The sequence below is a fragment of the Gobio gobio genome (genome assembly GCF_949357685.1).
Source record: "Gobio gobio genome assembly, chromosome: 20".
Taxonomy (NCBI): Eukaryota; Metazoa; Chordata; class Actinopteri; order Cypriniformes; family Gobionidae; genus Gobio; species Gobio gobio.
Window position 1 is genome coordinate 48,792,487 of NC_137113.1, and position 22,134 is coordinate 48,814,620.

The 22,134-nt window shown below is 41.6% G+C and overlaps 1 protein-coding gene across 1 annotated transcript in view; it reads left to right on the forward strand.

The window, feature by feature from the left end:
* The window catches only part of LOC307144232 (uncharacterized protein), a gene marked incomplete at its 3' end in the record, with an annotated part of 160,024 nt that overhangs the window by 33,737 nt on the left and 104,153 nt on the right, over positions 1-22,134 (forward strand). The window contains exons 12-17 of the mRNA XM_079846335.1: positions 1,166-1,332; positions 3,205-3,333; positions 6,219-6,394; positions 11,813-11,982; positions 13,444-13,668; positions 15,578-15,684. Of these exons, the coding sequence (XP_079702461.1) occupies positions 1,166-1,332; positions 3,205-3,333; positions 6,219-6,394; positions 11,813-11,982; positions 13,444-13,668; positions 15,578-15,684 (974 nt within the window). The remainder of the gene's footprint in view (positions 1-1,165; positions 1,333-3,204; positions 3,334-6,218; positions 6,395-11,812; positions 11,983-13,443; positions 13,669-15,577; positions 15,685-22,134) is intronic.

Consider the following 22,134-nt stretch of genomic DNA (forward strand, 5'->3'; position numbering starts at 1 on the left):
TGCTTGCATCAAATTTGACCTTTTCCTTTATTATGAAGGTTCTTCCTTTGCTAGGATGAGTGTGTGAGTGTGTGTGTAATCAGTAGGGCTGGGTATTGACACCAATTTCACAATTTGATTGGATTTCGATTCACAAACTTTCAATTTGATTTTCGATTCAATTCAATATGGATTATTTTGGATATGTATCAGGTATAATACATGGAAAATTTTCTTAAGGAAAACAAATCTCTGAACTAATGTTGTAAACTATGGGAGTCAGTTGATACTACATTAGCCGACTAATAGTGAAGTTACAAATTAACAGATTTGTATACAAACACTTAAATGACACTATATTATTATATATTTAAAAAAAATAATTAAGTTATAATAACTTTACAATTACATAATTATAATTCAACACCTATTAGATTTTTGAAATGTAAACATTTAAATGGTGGCTGTCAAAAACTTGCCAGATTTATTCATACAGCATTAAATATTGAAGAACATGGACAATGAATATCCTCTGTAATGGTGCATATAATTAGCAAAATGCTCCTCTCTAGAGTTAATTTTTCTAGCTGACTAATGAGTTTATGGACACTGGATATGGTTTTTCTGAGGTAAATATGATGTTACATGACATTGTTTACAAGCCATTTTACTGACGTCTTTCTGTGGTTGAAACACTTGAGCTATTCTATGTGCCATGATATGATCTCAGTAAGTTGTCCTGTATCTCTAACACACTTTCAGAAGCTCATTCATGTTTATTTTGTGCTGTAACTGGTATTAATGCGGAAGAGAAGATCCGTTCATCAGCCGGTTCTCTTGAGCTGATCTCACGCCACAGCACCAAAACTGTATTTATGCTTTTGAATTGCGTTAAAAAAATAGACGTAATTTGAAATCTGAAATCATAGTAATAAAGCACAAAGATTATAGCGATTTATCGGATGGGAGGCTCTACATTCATTAACTGAAAACAGGATGACTAATCGATTCTTGGGATTTAAGAATCGATACTGTTTTGTACAAGTGAGAATCGATTAAAATCGAGAAATCAATATTTTTTTTCCCCAGCCCTAGTAATCAGTATCAGTGTTTGATGAATCTAATATTCACACTTCATCCATCTGCTTTACGGCCTAATGTGCACCTCTGGTCCTGTTTTGCACAGCTGACGTGAAGAGCCATTTCCAGGATCGCGTGGCGAACTTCAATAGTTCCCCGACCCTGGCCCAGCTCTGCACGCTGGAGAAGAGGATCGCAGAGCACTTCCGCTTCAGAGACTTCAGCCAGCTGCAGCAGGGGACCTTCCTCGATTTCATTATCAAAAACAAAAAGGTTTGTGTGTCTGCTTCAGCTCGTTTGCATAAAGGTGCATCAGGGTAGAGGTCTGCGCAGGACTGCTTTTTAAAGGGTTAGTTCAGCCAAAAATGTAAATTCTGTCATTAATGACTGAGCCTCATGTGGTTGGACACCCGTCAGACCTCCGTTCATCTTCAGACACAAATGAAGATATTTTAGTGTAAATCTGATGCTCTGAAAGGCCTCCATTGGCTCAACTTTACACTCTCAAGACCCTTAAAAGACACTAAAGACTAAAGTTACAAAGTCCATCTCACTACAGCGGCTCTACAATAACTTTATGAAGACGAGAATAGTTTCTGTGCGAGAAAAACCCTAAATAACGACTTATATAGTGATGACGATTTCAAAACACGGCCTCATGAAGCTTCAGAGCGTTATGAATCAGTGAGTCGATTCAGCAGTTCAGAGCGTTATGAATCAGTGAGTCGATTCAGCAGTTCAGAGCGTTATGAATCAGTGAGTCGATTCAGCGGTTCAGAGCGTTATGAATCAGTGAGTCGATTCAGCAGTTCAGAGCGTTATGAATCAGTGAGTCGATTCAGCGGTTCAGAGCGTTATGAATCAGTGAGTCAATTCAGCGGTTCAGAGCGCTATGAATCAGTGAGTCGATTCAGCGGTTCAGAGCGTTATGAATCAGTGAGTCGATTCAGCGGTTCAGAGCGCTATGAATCAGTGAGTCGATTCAGCGGTTCAGAGCGCTATGAATCAGTGAGTCGATTCAGCGGTTCAGTGTTATGAATCAGTGAGTCGATTCAGCGGTTCAGAGTGTTATGAATCAGTGAGTCGATTCAGAGGTTCGGAGTGTTATGAATCAGTGAGTCGATTCAGCGGTTCAGAGTGTTATGAATCAGTGAGTCGATTCAGAGGTTCGGAGTGTTATGAATCAGTGAGTCGATTCAGAGGTTCAGAGTGTTATGAATCAGCGAGTCGATTCAGCGGTTCAGAGTGTTATGAATCAGTGAGTTGATTCAGCGGTTCAGAGTGTTATGAATCAGTGAGTCGATTCAGCGGTTCAGAGTGTTATGAATCAGTGAGTCGATTCAGAGGTTCAGAGTGTTATGAATCAGTGAGTCGATTCAGAGGTTCGGAGTGTTATGAATCAGTGAGTCGATTCAGAGGTTCGGAGTGTTATGAATCAGCGAGTCGATTCAGCGGTTCAGAGTGTTATGAATCAGCGAGTCGATTCAGTGGTTTGAATCGCCAAAGTCACGTAATTTCAGCAGTTTGGCGGTTTGACACGCGATCCAAATCATGATTCGACTCACTGATTCATAACGCTCTGAACCGCTGAATCGACTCACTGATTCATAACGCTCTGAACCGCTGAATCGACTCACTGATTCATAACGCTTCGAAGCTTCATGATGCCCTGAAATCGTCATCACTATATAAGTCGTTATTTAGGGTTTTTTTGCGCACAGAAACTATTCTCGTCTTCATAAAGTTATTGTAGAGCCGCTGTAGTGAGATGGACTTTGTAACTTTAGTCTTTAGTGTCTTTTAAGGGTCTTGAGAGTGTAAAGTTGAGCCAATGGAGGCCTTTCAGAGCATCAGATTTACACTAAAATATCTTCATTTGTGTCTGAAGATGAACGGAGGTCTGACGGGTGTCCAACCACATGAGGCTCAGTCATTAATGACACAATTTACATTTTTGGGTGAACTAACCCTTTCAGATTAAGTAAAGCGAAGATATGCTGTTCTGAAAGGACGTCGGGAACGTGATATTAAATGACCGACCGCTCCCGTTCAAATCACACCAGAGTTACCGACCGCTAGTGGGAGATTGAATCGAATGCAGACCTCTTCATCCGGGTTCTCACGTCCATCTTGCTCTTCCCGCAGATCCTCCTGGAGGCAGCAGGGGGCGCCGTCCCCATTGACAGCCAGGATCCCGGAGCCAACGGCTTCAGACCCTGCAGACAGGATGTGTTTGAGTTCATCAAGCAGTGCGGGGAGGCAGATGCCAGCAGAGTGAGTTCTGCTGCGGCTTCGCTGCACATGTTACGTGTCAAAAGACCTTTGCACAGAGCCACAGATCACAACTCAGGCTGAGATCAGATAAAAGACAGCCTCCTACTCTCAGAACGAGTGCACTTGTAGTTCATTGAATGCTCTGGAATACAAACCCACGGTTGGATTTTGTTTAAAGAAGAACAAATTATAGATGTTATTGTAAATGCTAAACCTTTATTGGTAACACTTTACAATCAGGTTTCATTAGTCAACATGAACTAATAATGAATTGCACTTATAATGCATTTATTTATCTTTGTTAATGTTAATTATAACATTTACTAATGCATTATTAAAATCTTGTTAACATTAGTTAATGCACTGGTGAACTAACATGAATAAACCTTGAACGGCTGGATTTATATTAACTAATGTTAACAAAAGATTAACTAATGCTGAACAGAGGTGTTGTTCATGTTAACTAATACAACCTTATTGTAAAGTGTTACCCATTTTATACAAAATATATACATCACAAAATAATTACTAGAAAATCAAAACCAAGTTGTGGGATAGTTCACCCAAAAATTTAAATTAGCCCATGATTTCCTCTCCCTCAGGTCATCCGAGGTGTGTCTTCTTTCAGACGAGTTATATTAAAAATGTTCTGGCTAATCCAAGCGTTATAATAGCAGTAATAGTTGCTCTAAAGTCCATAAAAAATGCATCTGTCCGTCATATAACTGCTCCACGCGGCTCTGGGGTGTTAATAAAGGCCTTCTGAAGCGAATCGACACGTTTGTGTAAAAAGAATATCCATATTTAAAAATGTATTTCATTTTTTTCTAAATGAAATGAAAACTTCCGGCGAATAAGGTCAAAATACCGGCGCGATCATAGATATATACAAAGATTCCTCATTAGTGCCTGTGGATCGGTCGAATGAGGCATCTACATATATATATCTATGATCACGGCAGTATTTTGACTTTATTCGCCGGAAGTTATGGCGCTGGGAATACTAGATGACATCCGTCTGATAAGAGGTAAAAAAATAACATAAATAGTGTTGGGTTTCTCGCAGAAAGCGATGGTTTGGTGTCTTCAGACATCAGTGTGTCCCACGAGCTGCAGGTTTAATAAGGATTTGGATGTGTGTGTGTTTTTACTCTTATTGTTCTCATATTCTAAAATATCCCCATTGACATCATTATACGACCATCACACTGTTAAACATCTTCATTTGTGTTCGACTGAAGAAACAAACACACCTACATCTCTGATGCCCTGGGGGTGAGCAGATCAACATAAACATTTAGTTTTTGGGTGAACTATCCCTTTAATCTAAGCCCTGTCTGTGAAACTAGGCCAAAAAAAATACTTTTTTTTCCGGACAAGCAACTTTATTTACTCGGACAAGTCACGCCAAGGCTTAATGTCGAGCTCTGTATTAACCCACACGTTGTGCAGGATGTTCTTTTCCCCGAAAATGCTAGTTAATGTTATCGCATTGGCCTAAAAACCTACTGAACAACTTTTGATGACTTTTAAAGAGCACCTATCATGGCATTTAAAATGTTTCAAATATTGTTTTAGAAGTCCCCAACAACAGTTTTGCATGCATGCAATGACACAAAAGACTTTAGTTTTCTTATAATATGCATTTATTTTGACCTGTTTTGACAGCGATTCTCAAATGATTCCTTTAGTGATTCACTTTTCAAAACCCCGCCTTTACGTGACGCTAATCTGCGGTGATTGGTCCGATGACCCAGTCAGTTGTGATTGGTTTAGTCTGTGCAGATATTTTCGGAAACGGAACGCCCATCAAAGTCTTATAGTGATAGTAATTTGTTAATATGTGTCAGGAGTTATGAATATGAAAACCGCGTCGGAACCGTTTGATTGTAATATGAGCCTCAGCTGATTTCATTCATAAAAAAACTCCTCTATTCTCCTCACGAAGACTCGCGACAAATCAACATCCCTCAGGGCTTTCAGTTCAAAAGTGTGCAGATGAGGAGAAATATTGATAGATTCTCATATGTCTGTGTCAAATTTCTAAACAGAGGAGTATTCTTTATTCAATACTTCCTCAAAATGCGCAGATGTAGCCTAATCATGAGCGATTGAGTCTCTTATGTGTAGTTTTCAGCTCATCCTGGCAGCCGGAGGGCGCTCTGTGCACATGCAGTCCATATATGATACAGACAGACGAAGAAGAACCATGTGCCATAATAGAAGTCCATAATAAAAGCTTCCAGAGATCGCGAAACATGCAAATAGAGACATTTGACGACTAATAAACACACAATCGCGACGATGTATGGTTTGTCTTCAAGCCACTTAGTCTTCAAATGCTCATCCTTGGGCAGATGAGAAGTTTCCTTTTGAGTCGCTCTTCAGAACACAGCGTCTCGTCGCCATGATGTTTTCTAGTTTTCACCGCGTCTTGGAGCGCAATAAGTGGGCTTATCGTATTCAAATAACTCGACAAGTTGACGTCATCCAGTCAGAGAAAAAGCTCGATTCTTAAAAATGACTCAGAGTCGACTCTTACTTTTGAAAGAAAATAACTGTATATTCGGTGCACTGTCACATTTCAAACTTTGCAGGGTGTTTTTGTTCACTTAGATCTATGTTACACACTACATGAAAGGTAAATTTCAAAATTCCATGATAGGTGCTCTTTAATGTTTTTACCCTCCTTTTCACACTTGTGGCGTTCCGGGTCAAAAACAAACACAAAACCTGTGCCAACCGGAAGAAAAGAAGTTGATAAAAAGATTGAATCCAATTTTTGGTGATTAGTATTGCATAATGAGAATTTGACAAGCTATTTTGACCGAATGATGAGAAGGATGAAACCTTTCTCTCTGTGTTCTTCTCTTGTTCTGGAGCAGATGCCGTTCATTGAGGCGGCCCTGAGGAACCATTATGGGATCAGGGACAGCCGAGAGCTCGGTCACGGTCCCCTCGGTTTACTGGTGAATTACACCCGGAAGCAGAGAGATCTCAGTGGAGACGCCATCACCAGTGTCGTGCGCTACGAGTGTCCTCTGATGCCCAGCGGTTCAGGGTGAGGCGTCACATTGAACATCTACAGGTGCTGGTCATACAATTACAATATCATCAAAAAGTTGATTTATTTCACTAGTTCCATTCAAAAAGTGAAACTTGTACACTCACCTAAAGGATTATTAGGAACACCTGTTCAATTTCTCATTAATGAAATTATCTAATCAACCAATCACATGGCAGTTGCTTCAGTGCATTTAGGGGTGTGGTCCTGGTTAATCTCCTGAACTCCACACTGAATGTCGGAATGGGAAAGAAAGGGGATTTAATGCTGCGTTCCAGGCAGGTTTTTGAGCCCGTAAATTACAACTTCAAACCACGACTCACGACTTTGTAGTGTTCCAGGCAAAGTCACGCTAAACTGCCTAGCGCAAGGAATTGTGTGGTAGTTTGATGTAAACAAAAGCATCGCGGACCGTACAGGGTGTATGCTCATTTACAATCATTTCTATCGCCAAAGGTGCTTACTCCTTGCTTATTTGAGGGAAACGGAGGAGAAAAACAGCGCAGACGGCAAGAAAAGCTGTTATACCTTTTATTTTGCGTTATTTGTATATTTGTTTCCTAAACGCTGCATCCGTAGGCGGCTGCCATTGTTGCTTCGCGGGCTATGTGACGTCAAAACTCGTAACTGGGAGGACATCGATCTAGTACGAGTTCACGGGTGGGAAGTCACGGGTTTGGCTGCCGTTCCAGTGCACTTTCACGGGTAGAAGGTTGGAAAAACACGGGTTACGGTTTGCCTGGAACGCGGCATAAGACATTTTGAGCGTGGCATGGTTGTTGGTGCCAGACGGGCCGGTCTGAGTATTTCACAATCTGCTCAGTTACTGGGATTTTCACGCACAACCATTTCTAGGGTTTACAAAGAATGGAGTGAAAAGGGAAAAGCATCCAGTCTGCGGCAGTCCTGTGGGAGAAAATGCCTTGTTGATGCTAGAGGTCAGAGGTCATGGGCCGACTGACTCAAGCTGATAGAAGAGCAACTTTGACTGAAATAACCACTCGTTACAACCGAGGTCTGCAGCAAAGCATTTGTGAAGCCACAACACACACAACCTTGAGGCGGATGGGCTACAACAGCAGAAGACCCCACCGGGTACCACTCATCTCCACTACAAAGAGGAAAAAGAGGCGACAATTTGCACCAGCTCACCAAAATTGGACAGTTGAAGACTGTAAAAATGTTGCCTGGTCTGATGAGTCTGGATTTCTGTTGAGACATTCAGATGGTAGAGGCAGAATTTGGCGTAAACAGAATGAGAACATGGATCCATCATGCCTTGTTGCCACTGTGCAGGCTGGTGGTGGTGGTGTAATGGTGTGGGGGATGTTTTCTTGGCACACTTTAGGCCCCTTAGTGCCAATTGGGCATGGTTTAAATTAGGGCTGTAATCTCCCAGTCGATTAGTCGATTATTAGTCGATACGTTCTGGCTTGGCCAAAATTCTGATTGGTCGATTTTTTGCCGCGTCCATCTGCTGCGTTAATTTAATCAGTTTTGCCGCGCCTCGTTCATTTTAATCTGGAGCAAAGCACTAATTGCTAATGGGGGTGTTTTCAGAGCACCCCTGTTTCACAGGTAACAGACTGTCTTCAGAACACCCCCATTGTTTCCACTTATTTTGAATTAGCCCAACCCACTGGAGAAGAGAGACAGATTGAAGAAGGCTAGTTTTCTTGTATATTATTTATTTAATTGTGAGAGCGTTTTTTTCTGCTCTTGATCTGGCTTGTTTAATAAATATTCCTTTTTTATTAAAGTGGACGTGCCTTTTGTGTTTAAGAGTAAAAGCTTTAAGTTAATAGTCTATTCGTGTCTCAGCCGCTGAGTTGAGCTCAGCTCCTGTTCGAGCTGCACAGAGCGGCTGAAATGATACCGTCTGTCAGTTATTATAATACATATGACAAAAACAATTGTCTAAATTATGTTGCATATTCCTCAAAAGTTCTTGTGATGATATCTAGTTGACAACACAGTACTATATTTTCGGAAGTCATAGGCTATGATATTGCGCAGGAGCACGTGATGCAGCGCTGTCAGAGCCGTCAGACTTGTGTGTCAGACTCATTTCAGTGCAAAATAATCAGCTCAAAAATGATTTAATATTCTGCAAATAGCCTACTAGTTTTTTATGTTTATTTATAATTAATTTAGGCAGACAACAAGGCTACCAAGTACTGCGGACAATGTGCAGCTTATTAATTTAACCCTTATTTATCCTAACGTCATTTTAGTCGATTTTTAGTCGAAAATTTCAGGACTTCAGTCGACCAAGATTTTCTTTGGTTGATTACAGCCCTAGTTTAAATGCCACGGCCTACCTGAGCATTGTTTCTGCCCATGTCCATCCCTTTATGAGCACCATGTCCCCATCCTCTGATGGCTACTTCCAGCAGGATAATGCACCGTCACAAAGCTCCAATCATTTCAAACTGGTTTCTTGAACATGACAATGAGTTCACTGAACTAAAATGGCCGCCACAGTCACCAGATCTCAACCCAATAGAGCATCTTTGGGATGTGGTGGAACGGGAGCTTCGTGCCCTGGATGTGCATCCCACAAATCTCCATCAACTGCAGATGCTCTCCTATCAATATGGCCAACATTTCTAAAGAATGCTTTCAGCAGCTTGTTGAGTCAATGCCACGTAGAATTAAGGCAGTTCTGAAGGAGAAAGGGGGTCAAACACAGTATTAGTGTGTGTTCCTAATAATCCTTTAGGTGAGTGTATATTATATTCATTCATTACACACAGACTGATATATTTCAAATGTTTATTTCTTTTAATTTTGATGATTATAACTGGCAACTAAGGAAAATCCCAAATTCAGTATCTCAGAAAATTTGAGTATTACTTAAGACCAATACAAAGAAAGGATTTTTTGAAATCTCGGCCAACTGAAAAGTATGAACATGAAAAGTATGAGCATATCCAGCACTCAATACTTAGTTGGGGTTTCTCCTTTTGCCTGAATTACTGCAGCGATGCGGTGTGGCATGAGGAGATCAGTCTGTGGCTCTGCTCAGGTGTTATGAGAGCCCAGGTTGCTCTGATAGTGGCCTTCAGCTCTTCTGCATTGTTGGGTCTGGCATATCGCATCTTCCTCTTCACAATACCCCATAGATTTTCTATGGAGTTAAGGCCAGGCGAGTTTGCTGGCCAATTAAGAACAGGGATTAGCCTGGATGCCAGCCGAACTTAGCCCCGCCCACAACATTTTAACTCGGGCAGTTCAGTCTGGACTTGATCCGTAGAGAAGTAATTATGCCCGAACAGAAACTGGAAAAAAGGCATTTGGGGGGTAAAATATGTGTTATTTTGGCAGGGCTGCTAAAAATTTTCATTCCTGGGTCTGTATATCACATAATTGGGGTCACTTCAACCCGCGGACTTGGCAACACAGGTTAGTTGAGTTCTGTTGACATTTGACCAGCAACGTTATGCGTCGCTCCGTTGCTCTGATTGGTTGTAGGTCTATCCAATTGAGGTCTTTCCTGGTTCGGTTGAAACACGCCCCATAATCACAGCCCAACGGAGCAGATCAGACTCATATTCTGACTAGAATTGAGTATGACGACGTCAGGCTAAACAGGGATACCATGGTCCTTAAACCAGGCACTGTGTGCAGGTGCCAAGTCCTGTTGGAAAATGAAATCTGCATCTCCATAAAGTTGGTCAGCAGCAGGAAGCATGAAGTGCTCTAAAACGTCCTGGTATACGGCTGCGTTGACCTTAGACCTCAGAAAACACAGTGGACCAACACCAGCGCATGACATGGCACCCCAAACCATCACTGACTGTGGAAACTTTACACTGGACCTCAAGCAAAGTGGATGGTGTGCCTCTCCTCTCTTCCTCCAGACTCTGGGACCCTGATTTCCAGAGGAAATGCTAAATGTACTTCCATCAGAGAACATAACTTTGGACCACTTTTTTTCCTTTTTGTATTAAGCCCAGGCGAGACGCTTCTGACGCTGTCTGTGGTTCAAGAGTGCGACAGCTGAAACCCATGTCTTGCACACGTCTGTGTGTAGTGGTTCTTGAAGCACTGACTCCAGCTGCAGTCCACTCTTTGTGAATCTCCCCCACATTTTTGAATGGGTTTTGTTTCACAATCCTCTCCAGGGTGCGGTTATCCCTATTGCGTGTACACTTTTTTTCTAGCACATCTTTTCCTTCCCTTCGCCTCTCTATTAATGTGCTTGGACACAGAGCTCTGTGAACAGCTAGCCTCTTTTGCAATGACCTTTTGTGTCTTGCTCTCCTTGTGCCAGGGGTCAAAGGTCGTCTTTTGGACAGCTGTCAGGTCAGCTTCTTCCCCATGATTGTGTCGCCTACAGAACTAGAATGAGAGACCATTTAAAGGCCTTTGCAGGTGTTTTGAGTTCATTAGATGATTAGAGTGTGGCACCAGTGCTGCGTCCCAATTCGCCTACTTATACTATGTCCTAAAAGTATGTACTCTTTTTGTGAAGAAAAAGTACATACTTTTGAGTGTGTAGCAGAAGAGTATGCAAGCTTTGGGACATACTACTTTGTCATCTTTAACGGACTATGTTGCTTAGTTATGTGCGTCCCGTCACCGTCTAAACTGCCCTGTCAATCATCGTCACAGTTCAAATCCTCCACATTCAATTTAATTTCCTACCGTATCGGAGAGAAACGTAGTCGCTCGTTGATCTGCCTTTCGTGGGTCTTTAATGCAGAGACTCCTCTCATGTGTTTGCAAAGTTAATGGCCAAATGTATCATTACAGAAGTTCACAATGCGGCTGCAGATGAAATATAATGTGGCTAAAATTGAATAAATATCTTTTTGTCAGGTTAAATACTGATAATTGCTCACTCAAGCCCCTTTTATCTGCGTTTGTAGTTCTAATCGAATCCTCGTCCATCTCGCAATGGGTTGTGGGCAATATCAGCCGTTAGAGTAGACCATAGTAGACCATCCGGGAATCTTTGGAATACTCTTTTCAACATACTACGATTTGGGACATACTAATTATTTTTCCGAATACTATTTAGTACGGATAGTATGCGAATTGGGACGCAGCACAGGTGTCTTCAATATTGAACCTTTTCACAATATTCAAATTTTCTGAGATACTGAATTTGGGATTTTCCTTAGTTGTCTGTTATAATCATCAAAATTAAAAGAAATAAACATTTGAAATATATCAGTCTGTGTGTGATGAATGAATATAATATACAAGTTTCACTTTTTGAATGGAATTAGGGAAATAAATACACTTTTTAATGATATTCTAATTATATGACCAGCACCTGTGTAACCAGTAAAACTTGATTCTTTGCTTGCTTTAAAAAAGTCTCAAGTTGAGCTTCATAAAAGCAGCAGAAGCCCTGTTGACCGGAGGCATGATTGAGTGAGTGTGTGTGTGTGTGTGTGATCTCAGGGAGTGTGTGGCAGATACAGTGGGTTTGCTGGGCGAGGTGAGCTGTGATCAAGCGCGTGCGAGTCTGCTTTCGGCTCCTCTGCTCCAGGATCTGCAGGAATGGAGTCAGTGGGAGCTGGTGTTTCAGCCCAACCACGGCCCTCTCAAGGACTTCATCGACAAGTACTGCGGTGGGTCTGTCTCTGAAAGCAAAATGAAAACATCCTGATAATTCACCCCCATCTCATCCCAGATGTTCATGTCTTTCTTTCTTTAGTTGTAAACAAATGAAGTTTTTTGAGGAAGACATTCCAGGATTTTTCTGCATATAATGGAGTTCAATGGGAACCAACGGTTGAAGGTCCAAATCAATGCAGTTTCAGACTAGGGCTGCAACAAACAATTATTTTAATAATCGATTATTGGAACGATTAATCGACTAATCATTGATTATTGGAACGATTGATCACCTAATCATCGATTATTGGAACGTTTGATCGACTAATCGTCGTTTATTGGAACGATTAATCGACTAATCATCGATTGCTGGCACGGTTGATCAACTAATCATCGATTATTGGAACGATTGATCGCCTAGTCATCATTTATTGGAGCGATTAATCGACTAATCATCGATTATTGGAACGCTTGATCGGCTAACCATCGATTATTGGAACGCTTAATCGACTAATCGCCTATTATTGGACCGATTAATCGCCTAATCAACGATTATTGGAACGATTGATCAGCTAATCATCGATTGTTGGAACGATTGATCGCCTAATCATCATTTATTGGAGCGATTGATCGACTAATCATCGATTATTGGAACGCTTGATCAACCAATCATCGATTATTGGAACGATTGATCGACTAATCATCGTTTATTGGAACGATTAATCGCCTGACCATCGATTATTGGCACGATTGAGCGCCTATGAATAAATGTGAGCATTTATTAATCTCACTTGCACAATAAAGATTCTGTTCTCCTCAAAATGATTAAAATCAGTCAAATGCAAAATCAGAATACTATGCAAACCTCCAATAATTAAATGTTAAATAAAACAACTGTTTTTATGCATAATCTACCTTTATATTTAATTGACCAATGTCTTGCTGCTGAGCTTTGATGATGAAAATGACTAGATTTTTTTGTTTTTATTGGTAAAACTTTTTTCTCCTGCGTCCTCTTCTCCATTATCCAGAGCTGCGCCCTCTAGTGTTCATGAGGGAATCTGCATTTCTACTTATTATTTACATTTTGGTATGAAGAGGTCTTTACCGCTGCACAAAAAATAACTTTTTTGTTATAAAAAAATCCAAAAACAAGCCCAGCCCAGGTGAGAAAAAGTAACGCAAAATCAACGTAACGCATTACTTTTCTTAAAAAGTAACTAAGTAACTCAATTAGTTACTTTTTAAGGGAGTGACGCAATATTGTAATGCATTACTTTTCAAAGTAACTTTCCCCAACACTGGTTCTAAATGTGGCGATGGTTTGTCTAGATCAGACTCTTTTCCTCGTCTGGGATTGGTCTCTGAAGCCCTTCCTCTGAAACCTTCAACCGTTGGTTCCCATTGAAGTCCATTATGTGCAGAAAACGCGCCCTACTGTTCGCGTTTGGGTCTCACTAAAGTTGGTTTTCCAGGTAAGACGGAGCTGCTGGCTCTGGAGGTTTCTCCCGGCCTCTTGCTGAGAGTCACCGCTGATACGGGGGACAAGCACTTCTCCGAGGCGGCACAGGCCCTGGACCCGGTTGGCACCGCCGGGCACTTGGTCTCCATCGTGGTGTCTGATGGGATACCGAACACGCCCACGGCGCTCCTGGCCAATCACATGGAGACTGCGCTCAATGTAGCCGTTGCACAGGAAGGTAGGAGGAACACTGCAAAAAATGCTTTTCTTACTTAGTATTTTTGTCATGTTTTCAGTCCAAATATCTAAAATAAATAAATCTCGAAGTCCATCAGGGGGCGTATTACAGAAACATCTTAACTTTACAATCCTATCTTATCTGTTTGGTACCTACACATTCTAACTTCAATAGCATTTGAACGGAATATGTCAAATGTGTGCATCAAACACCAGTTGGTTATGATACTGTAAGTCATTCTGTTCAAATGCTATTGACGTTAGAAATGTGTATACCAATGTCGTATGCAACTTTAGAGACGGTCCCTAAATTTTGCGCATATCAAACGTCTAATAACGTCAAACCAGCTTTATGCCAGTTCATTCTTCAAGTGAATAACGCCTTCTACTTTTCTTTTTTGCACAAGGCGATTTATTAAACAGGCTTGAGCTTCAATTTCTGCCGCACTGGAATTAAGCGCACGCCGTCGTTCCTCCATTTTGATTTTAGGTTTACCTCAGAAAGAGTTTGCGAGTTGTTGGTTGCTTGGCAACAGACCTAACAGTTGATTACTGAACTCGATTGAGGGGTTAAAGGGCGTTTTAACACCTGAAAGTCCGCACCGAAGTTCATGTTTTTATACATTGGGTTAGTTTTGGTTTGGTTTCGCATTGTCATTATGCGAGCGCACTAAAGAACTGAACATGACACACTTGTGTCCACTCGTCTTCATCATGTGGGGCATCTGGACACTGATTGGTTTGTAAACGGATGTGCGTCTTTGACAAGAGTGAATGAACGGACGCATTGCCACTATTGAACAGTCGCATTGCTGGACTATTTTCTTTTCGTTACGTTTAAAAGTGGACATTTCAAGCTTTATATTCACATATTTCTCATGTTTGTGAGACGAGTATCTGCTGAGTTTGGGTTTATTTGAGACGCTCCAGTTCATGTGTAAAGCATGTGATCGCTCCCGCGATTATGGTCTGCCATAGACTATTTGCTTCTTATTTATTAAATCCAGGCAATTATCTGATTAAACGTTGATTAAAATTAAGATACAATTTATACAAAACGAAATTCACATCAAAGAAAGGCTTTCTACGCAAAATTTCGTTCAAAATTATTTCTGATTTTCGGTCTTCTGACATATTGCGCATCTTTTCACTTTTCATAATCAATGTAGCCGAGATTAAATTTAAAAATAACATTATAATATTTAAACATAAACAGGAACTTCCTGTAAATCGTCTGAGAGTCTGAACCGTACAGAAAATGCTTTTGCACTAGAAACGAACCGAGCCTTTGTTCAGTTTGATCCGGACTCAGACGACCTCTTTTCGTCTGACCAAATTTCGTCTGTTTGATCTGGACCGTGGTCAGGGGAGATTTCACACCTGTGATTTTGATTCGGACCAAACTGAAAAGTCTGAAAATCCGGACCAAACAAGGCAGGTGTGAAAGTGCCCTATCAAGCATTTACTTGACAAACTAAAGTTTTGTTTTGTTTTGGGGGAAAATAACTCCAAATTAAGGGAGTTTTTGCTTAAAATAAGCAAAATAATCTGCCAATGGGGTAAACAAAATAATCTTAATTCAAACAGAAAACTAGATTATTTTGCTTACCCCATTGGCAGATTATTTTGATTATTTTAAGCAAAAACTCCCTTAATTTGGAGTTATTTTCCCCCAAAACAAAACAAAACTTTAGCTTGTCTAGTAAATGCTTCTTAATGTAAGATTTTGTAGACATTTGGACTGAAAACAAGACAAAAATACTAAGTAAGAAAAGCATTTTTTGCTGTGAGCTTTTCTCACTCGGCTTGATTAGCCGCTGTCCATCACTCTTTTCAAACCGAACTGGTTTGTTTCTCTTGTTGAAGTAATGTTGGTCTCATGTCATGTTTGCGTTCTCGGTTGTAAACAGAAATATCGCTCGGGGAGGATGGATACTCGTACACCGCCGTGGCTCGGTTTGTGCTGGAGTGCATCGCGCTGATGCCCACGAGGATTTGCAAAGAGCTTCTGCAGCAGGTACAGAGCGAAACTAGCGTCATTTAGCTACAGGTACAGAGCGAAACTAACGTCATTTAGCTACAGGTACAGAGCGAAACTAGCGTCATTTAGCTACAGGTACAGAGCAAAACTAGCGTCATTTAGCTACAGGTACAGAGCAAAACTAGCGTCATTTAGCTACAGGTACAGAGCGAAACTAGCGTCATTTAGCTACAGGTACAGAGCGAAACTAGCGTCATTTAGCTACAGGTACAGAGCGAAACTAGTATCATTTAGCTACAGGTACAGAGCGAAACTAGTGTCATTTAGCTACAGGTACAGAGCGAAACTAGCGTCATTTAGCTACAGGTACAGAGCGAAACTAGCATCATTTAGCTACAGGTACAGAGCGAAACTAGCATCATTTAGCTACAGGTACAGAGCGAAACTAGCGTCATTTAGCTACAGGTACAGAGCGAAACTAGCGTCATTTAGCTACAGGTACAGAGCGAAACTAGCATCATTTAGCTACAGGTACAGAGCGAAACTAGCATCATTTAGCTACAGGTACAGAGCAAAACTAGCGTCATTTAGCTACAGGTACAGAGCGAAACTAGCGTCATTTAGCTACAGGTACAGAGCGAAACTAGCGTCATTTAGCTACAGGTACAGAGCGAAACTAGCGTCATTTAGCTACAGGTACAGAGCGAAACTAGCATCATTTAGCTACAGGTACAGAGCGAAACTAGCGTCATTTAGCTACAGGTACAGAGCGAAACTAGCGTCATTTAGCTACAGGTACAGAGCGAAACTAGCATCATTTAGCTACAGGTACAGAGCGAAACTAGCATCATTTAGCTACAGGTACAGAGCGAAACTAGTGTCATTTAGCTACAGGTACAGAGCGAAACTAACGTCATTTAGCTACAGGTACAGAGCGAAACTAGCGTGATTTAGCTACAGGTACAGAGCGAAACTAGCGTCATTCAGCTGCAGGTACAGAGCGAAACTAGCGTGATTTAGCTACAGGTACAGAGCGAAACTAGCATCATTTAGCCAGTGGCGTAACTTTGCTTTAAAAAGTGGTGGGGACACCGCACAACTCGTTTTGCTATGTGTTTATTTAATAACCGAATTTACTTGGGGACTGAGTTCAGAGTTGGAAATGCACTTAATTTTCACTTTGATGTACACATGCATCACATTCACAAATTGTTCTATAAACATCCAATAAGTAAAACGTAACATTCACAACACATCTAGGGTAATGTTAGCCTAATATCAATCAAAATACGCAAGATAAATATGGCGAACTTACCATTTCATAGTCAGCTCAGCTGCAGTGTATTCATTAATTGCACAATTCTTGTGTGTGAGTGTATTAAGATTCAATCTACTTCGAAATACTTGCATATTTTCTCTTAATACCAGCAACAATGAGATTTAATATTCATCGTTGAGGACGATGAAAAGCTTCTGACTGGCGGAAAAATTTGTTAAATGAATGAATTAGATTATGAAGAATGACGATTTGTAGATCGTGCTTTTGCTTTAATACACACCTTCCGCAATCTATTTTTCAATTACTTTTAAAAAGTGGTGGGGACATGTCCCACCCGTAAATTACGCCTATGCATTTAGCTACAGGTACAGAGCGAAACTAGCGTCATTTAGCTACAGGTACAGAGCGAAACTAGCGTCATTTAGCTACAGGTACAGAGCGAAACTAGCGTCATTTAGCTACAGGTACAGAGCGAAACTAACGTCATTTAGCTACAGGTACAGAGCGAAACTAGCGTCATTTAGCTACAGGTACAGAGCGAAACTAGCGTCATTTAGCTACAGGTACAGAGCGAAACTACTGTCATTTAGCTACAGGTACAGAGCGAAACTAGCGTCATTTAGCTACAGGTACAGAGCGAAACTAGCGTCATTTAGCTACAGGTACAGAGCGAAACTAACGTCATTTAGCTACAGGTACAGAGCGAAACTAGCGTCATTTAGCTACAGGTACAGAGCGAAACTAGTGTCATTTAGCTACAGGTACAGAGCGAAACTAGCGTCATTTAGCTACAGGTACAGAGCGAAACTAGTGTCATTTAGCTACAGGTACAGAGCGAAACTATCGTCATTTAGCTACAGGTACAGAGCGAAACTAGTGTCATTTAGCTACAGGTACAGAGCGAAACTAGCGTCATTTAGCTACAGGTACAGAGCGAAACTAGCGTCATTTAGCTACAGGTACAGAGCGAAACTAGCATCATTTAGCTACAGGTACAGAGCGAAACTAGCATCATTTAGCTACAGGTACAGAGCAAAACTAGCGTCATTTAGCTACAGGTACAGAGCGAAACTAGCGTCATTTAGCTACAGGTACAGAGCGAAACTAGCGTCATTTAGCTACAGGTACAGAGCGAAACTAGCGTCATTTAGCTACAGGTACAGAGCGAAACTAGCATCATTTAGCTACAGGTACAGAGCGAAACTAGCGTCATTTAGCTACAGGTACAGAGCGAAACTAGCGTCATTTAGCTACAGGTACAGAGCGAAACTAGCATCATTTAGCTACAGGTACAGAGCGAAACTAGCATCATTTAGCTACAGGTACAGAGCGAAACTAGTGTCATTTAGCTACAGGTACAGAGCGAAACTAACGTCATTTAGCTACAGGTACAGAGCGAAACTAGCGTGATTTAGCTACAGGTACAGAGCGAAACTAGCGTCATTTAGCTACAGGTACAGAGCGAAACTAGCATCATTTAGCTACAGGTACAGAGCGAAACTAGCGTCATTTAGCTACAGGTACAGAGCGAAACTAGCGTCATTTAGCTACAGGTACAGAGCGAAACTAGCATCATTTAGCTACAGGTACAGAGCGAAACTATCGTCATTTAGCTACAGGTACAGAGCGAAACTAGTGTCATTTAGCTACAGGTACAGAGCGAAACTAACGTCATTTAGCTACAGGTACAGAGCGAAACTAGTATCATTTAGCTACAGGTACAGAGCGAAACTAGTGTCATTTAGCTACAGGTACAGAGCGAAACTAGTGTCATTTAGCTACAGGTACAGAGCGAAACTAGCGTCATTTAGCTACAGGTACAGAGCGAAACTAACGTCATTTAGCTACAGGTACAGAGCGAAACTAGCATCATTTAGCTACAGGTACAGAGCGAAACTAGCGTCATTTATCTACAGGTACAGAGCGAAACTAACGTCATTTAGCTACAGGTACAGAGCGAAACTAGTGTCATTTAGCTACAGGTACAGAGCGAAACTAGCGTCATTTAGCTACAGGTACAGAGCGAAACTAGCGTCATTTAGCTACAGGTACAGAGCGAAACTAGTATCATTTAGCTACAGGTACAGAGCGAAACTAGTGTCATTTAGCTACAGGTACAGAGCGAAACTAGCGTCATTTATCTACAGGTACAGAGCGAAACTAGTGTCATTTAGCTACAGGTACAGAGCGAAACTAGCGTCATTCAGCTACAGGTACAGAGCGAAACTAGCGTCATTTATCTACAGGTACAGAGCGAAACTAACGTCATTTAGCTACAGGTACAGAGCGAAACTAGCGTCATTTAGCTACAGGTACAGAGCGAAACTAACGTCATTTAGCTACAGGTACAGAGCGAAACTAGTGTCATTTAGCTACAGGTACAGAGCGAAACTAGCGTCATTTAGCTACAGGTACAGAGCGAAACTAGTGTCATTTAGCTACAGGTACAGAGCGAAACTAGCGTCATTTAGCTACAGGTACAGAGCGAAACTAGCGTCATTTAGCTACAGGTACAGAGCGAAACTAGTGTCATTTAGCTACAGGTACAGAGCGAAACTAGCGTCATTTAGCTACAGGTACAGAGCGAAACTAGTGTCATTTAGCTACAGGTACAGAGCGAAACTAGTGTCATTTAGCTACAGGTACAGAGCGAAACTAGTGTCATTTAGCTACAGGTACAGAGCGAAACTAGCGTCATTTAGCTACAGGTACAGAGCGAAACTAGTGTCATTTAGCTACAGGTACAGAGCGAAACTAGCGTCATTTAGCTACAGGTACAGAGCGAAACTAGTGTCATTTAGCTACAGGTACAGAGCGAAACTAGTGTCATTTAGCTACAGGTACAGAGCGAAACTAGTGTCATTTAGCTACAGGTACAGAGCGAAACTAGCGTCATTTAGCTACAGGTACAGAGCGAAACTAGTGTCATTTAGCTACAGGTACAGAGCGAAACTAGCGTCATTTAGCTACAGGTACAGAGCGAAACTAGCGTCATTTAGCTACAGGTACAGAGCGAAACTAGCGTCATTTAGCTACAGGTACAGAGCGAAACTAGCGTCATTTAGCTACAGGTACAGAGCGAAACTAACGTCATTTAGCTACAGGTACAGAGCGAAACTAACGTCATTTAGCTACAGGTACAGAGCGAAACTAGCGTCATTTAGCTACAGGTACAGAGCGAAACTAACGTCATTTAGCTACAGGTACAGAGCGAAACTATCGTCATTTAGCTACAGGTACAGAGCGAAACTAGCGTCATTTAGCTACAGGTACAGAGCGAAACTAGCATCATTTAGCTACAGGTACAGAGCGAAACTAGCGTCATTTAGCTACAGGTACAGAGCGAAACTAGCGTCATTTAGCTACAGGTACAGAGCGAAACTAGCATCATTTAGCTACAGGTACAGAGCGAAACTATCGTCATTTAGCTACAGGTACAGAGCGAAACTAGTGTCATTTAGCTACAGGTACAGAGCGAAACTAGCGGCATTTAGCTACAGGTACAGAGCGAAACTAGCGTCATTTATCTACAGGTACAGAGCGAAACTAGCGTCATTTAGCTACAGGTACAGAGCGAAACTAGTGTCATTTAGCTACAGGTACAGAGCGAAACTAGTGTCATTTAGCTACAGGTACAGAGCGAAACTAGTGTCATTTAGCTACAGGTACAGAGCGAAACTAGCGGCATTTAGCTACAGGTACAGAGCGAAACTAGCGTCATTTATCTACAGGTACAGAGCGAAACTAGCGTCATTCAGCTACAGGTACAGAGCGAAACTAGCGTCATTCAGCTACAGGTACAGAGCGAAACTAGTGTCATTTAGCTACAGGTACAGAGCGAAACTAGCGTCATTTATCTACAGGTACAGAGCGAAACTAGCGTCATTTAGCTACAGGTACAGAGCGAAACTAACGTCATTTAGCTACAGGTACAGAGCGAAACTAGTGTCATTTAGCTACAGGTACAGAGCGAAACTAGCGTCATTTAGCTACAGGTACAGAGCGAAACTAGTGTCATTTAGCTACAGGTACAGAGCGAAACTAGCGTCATTTAGCTACAGGTACAGAGCGAAACTAGTGTCATTTAGCTACAGGTACAGAGCGAAACTAGCGTCATTTAGCTACAGGTACAGAGCGAAACTAGCGTCATTTATCTACAGGTACAGAGCGAAACTAGTGTCATTTAGCTACAGGTACAGAGCGAAACTAGCGTCATTTATCTACAGGTACAGAGCGAAACTAACGTCATTTAGCTACAGGTACAGAGCGAAACTAGTGTCATTTAGCTACAGGTACAGAGCGAAACTAGCGTCATTTAGCTACAGGTACAGAGCGAAACTAGCGTCATTTAGCTACAGGTACAGAGCGAAACTAGTATCATTTAGCTACAGGTACAGAGCGAAACTAGTGTCATTTAGCTACAGGTACAGAGCGAAACTAGCGTCATTTATCTACAGGTACAGAGCGAAACTAGTGTCATTTAGCTACAGGTACAGAGCGAAACTAGCGTCATTCAGCTACAGGTACAGAGCGAAACTAGCGTCATTTATCTACAGGTACAGAGCGAAACTAACGTCATTTAGCTACAGGTACAGAGCGAAACTAGCGTCATTTAGCTACAGGTACAGAGCGAAACTAGTGTCATTTAGCTACAGGTACAGAGCGAAACTAGCATCATTTAGCTACAGGTACAGAGCGAAACTAGTGTCATTTAGCTACAGGTACAGAGCGAAACTAGCGTCATTTAGCTACAGGTACAGAGCGAAACTAGTGTCATTTAGCTACAGGTACAGAGCGAAACTAGCGTCATTTAGCTACAGGTACAGAGCGAAACTAGTGTCATTTAGCTACAGGTACAGAGCGAAACTAGTGTCATTTAGCTACAGGTACAGAGCGAAACTAGTGTCATTTAGCTACAGGTACAGAGCGAAACTAGCGTCATTTAGCTACAGGTACAGAGCGAAACTAGTGTCATTTAGCTACAGGTACAGAGCGAAACTAGCGTCATTTAGCTACAGGTACAGAGCGAAACTAGCGTCATTTAGCTACAGGTACAGAGCGAAACTAGTGTCATTTAGCTACAGGTACAGAGCGAAACTAGTGTCATTTAGCTACAGGTACAGAGCGAAACTAACGTCATTTAGCTACAGGTACAGAGCGAAACTAGCGTCATTTAGCTACAGGTACAGAGCGAAACTAGCGTCATT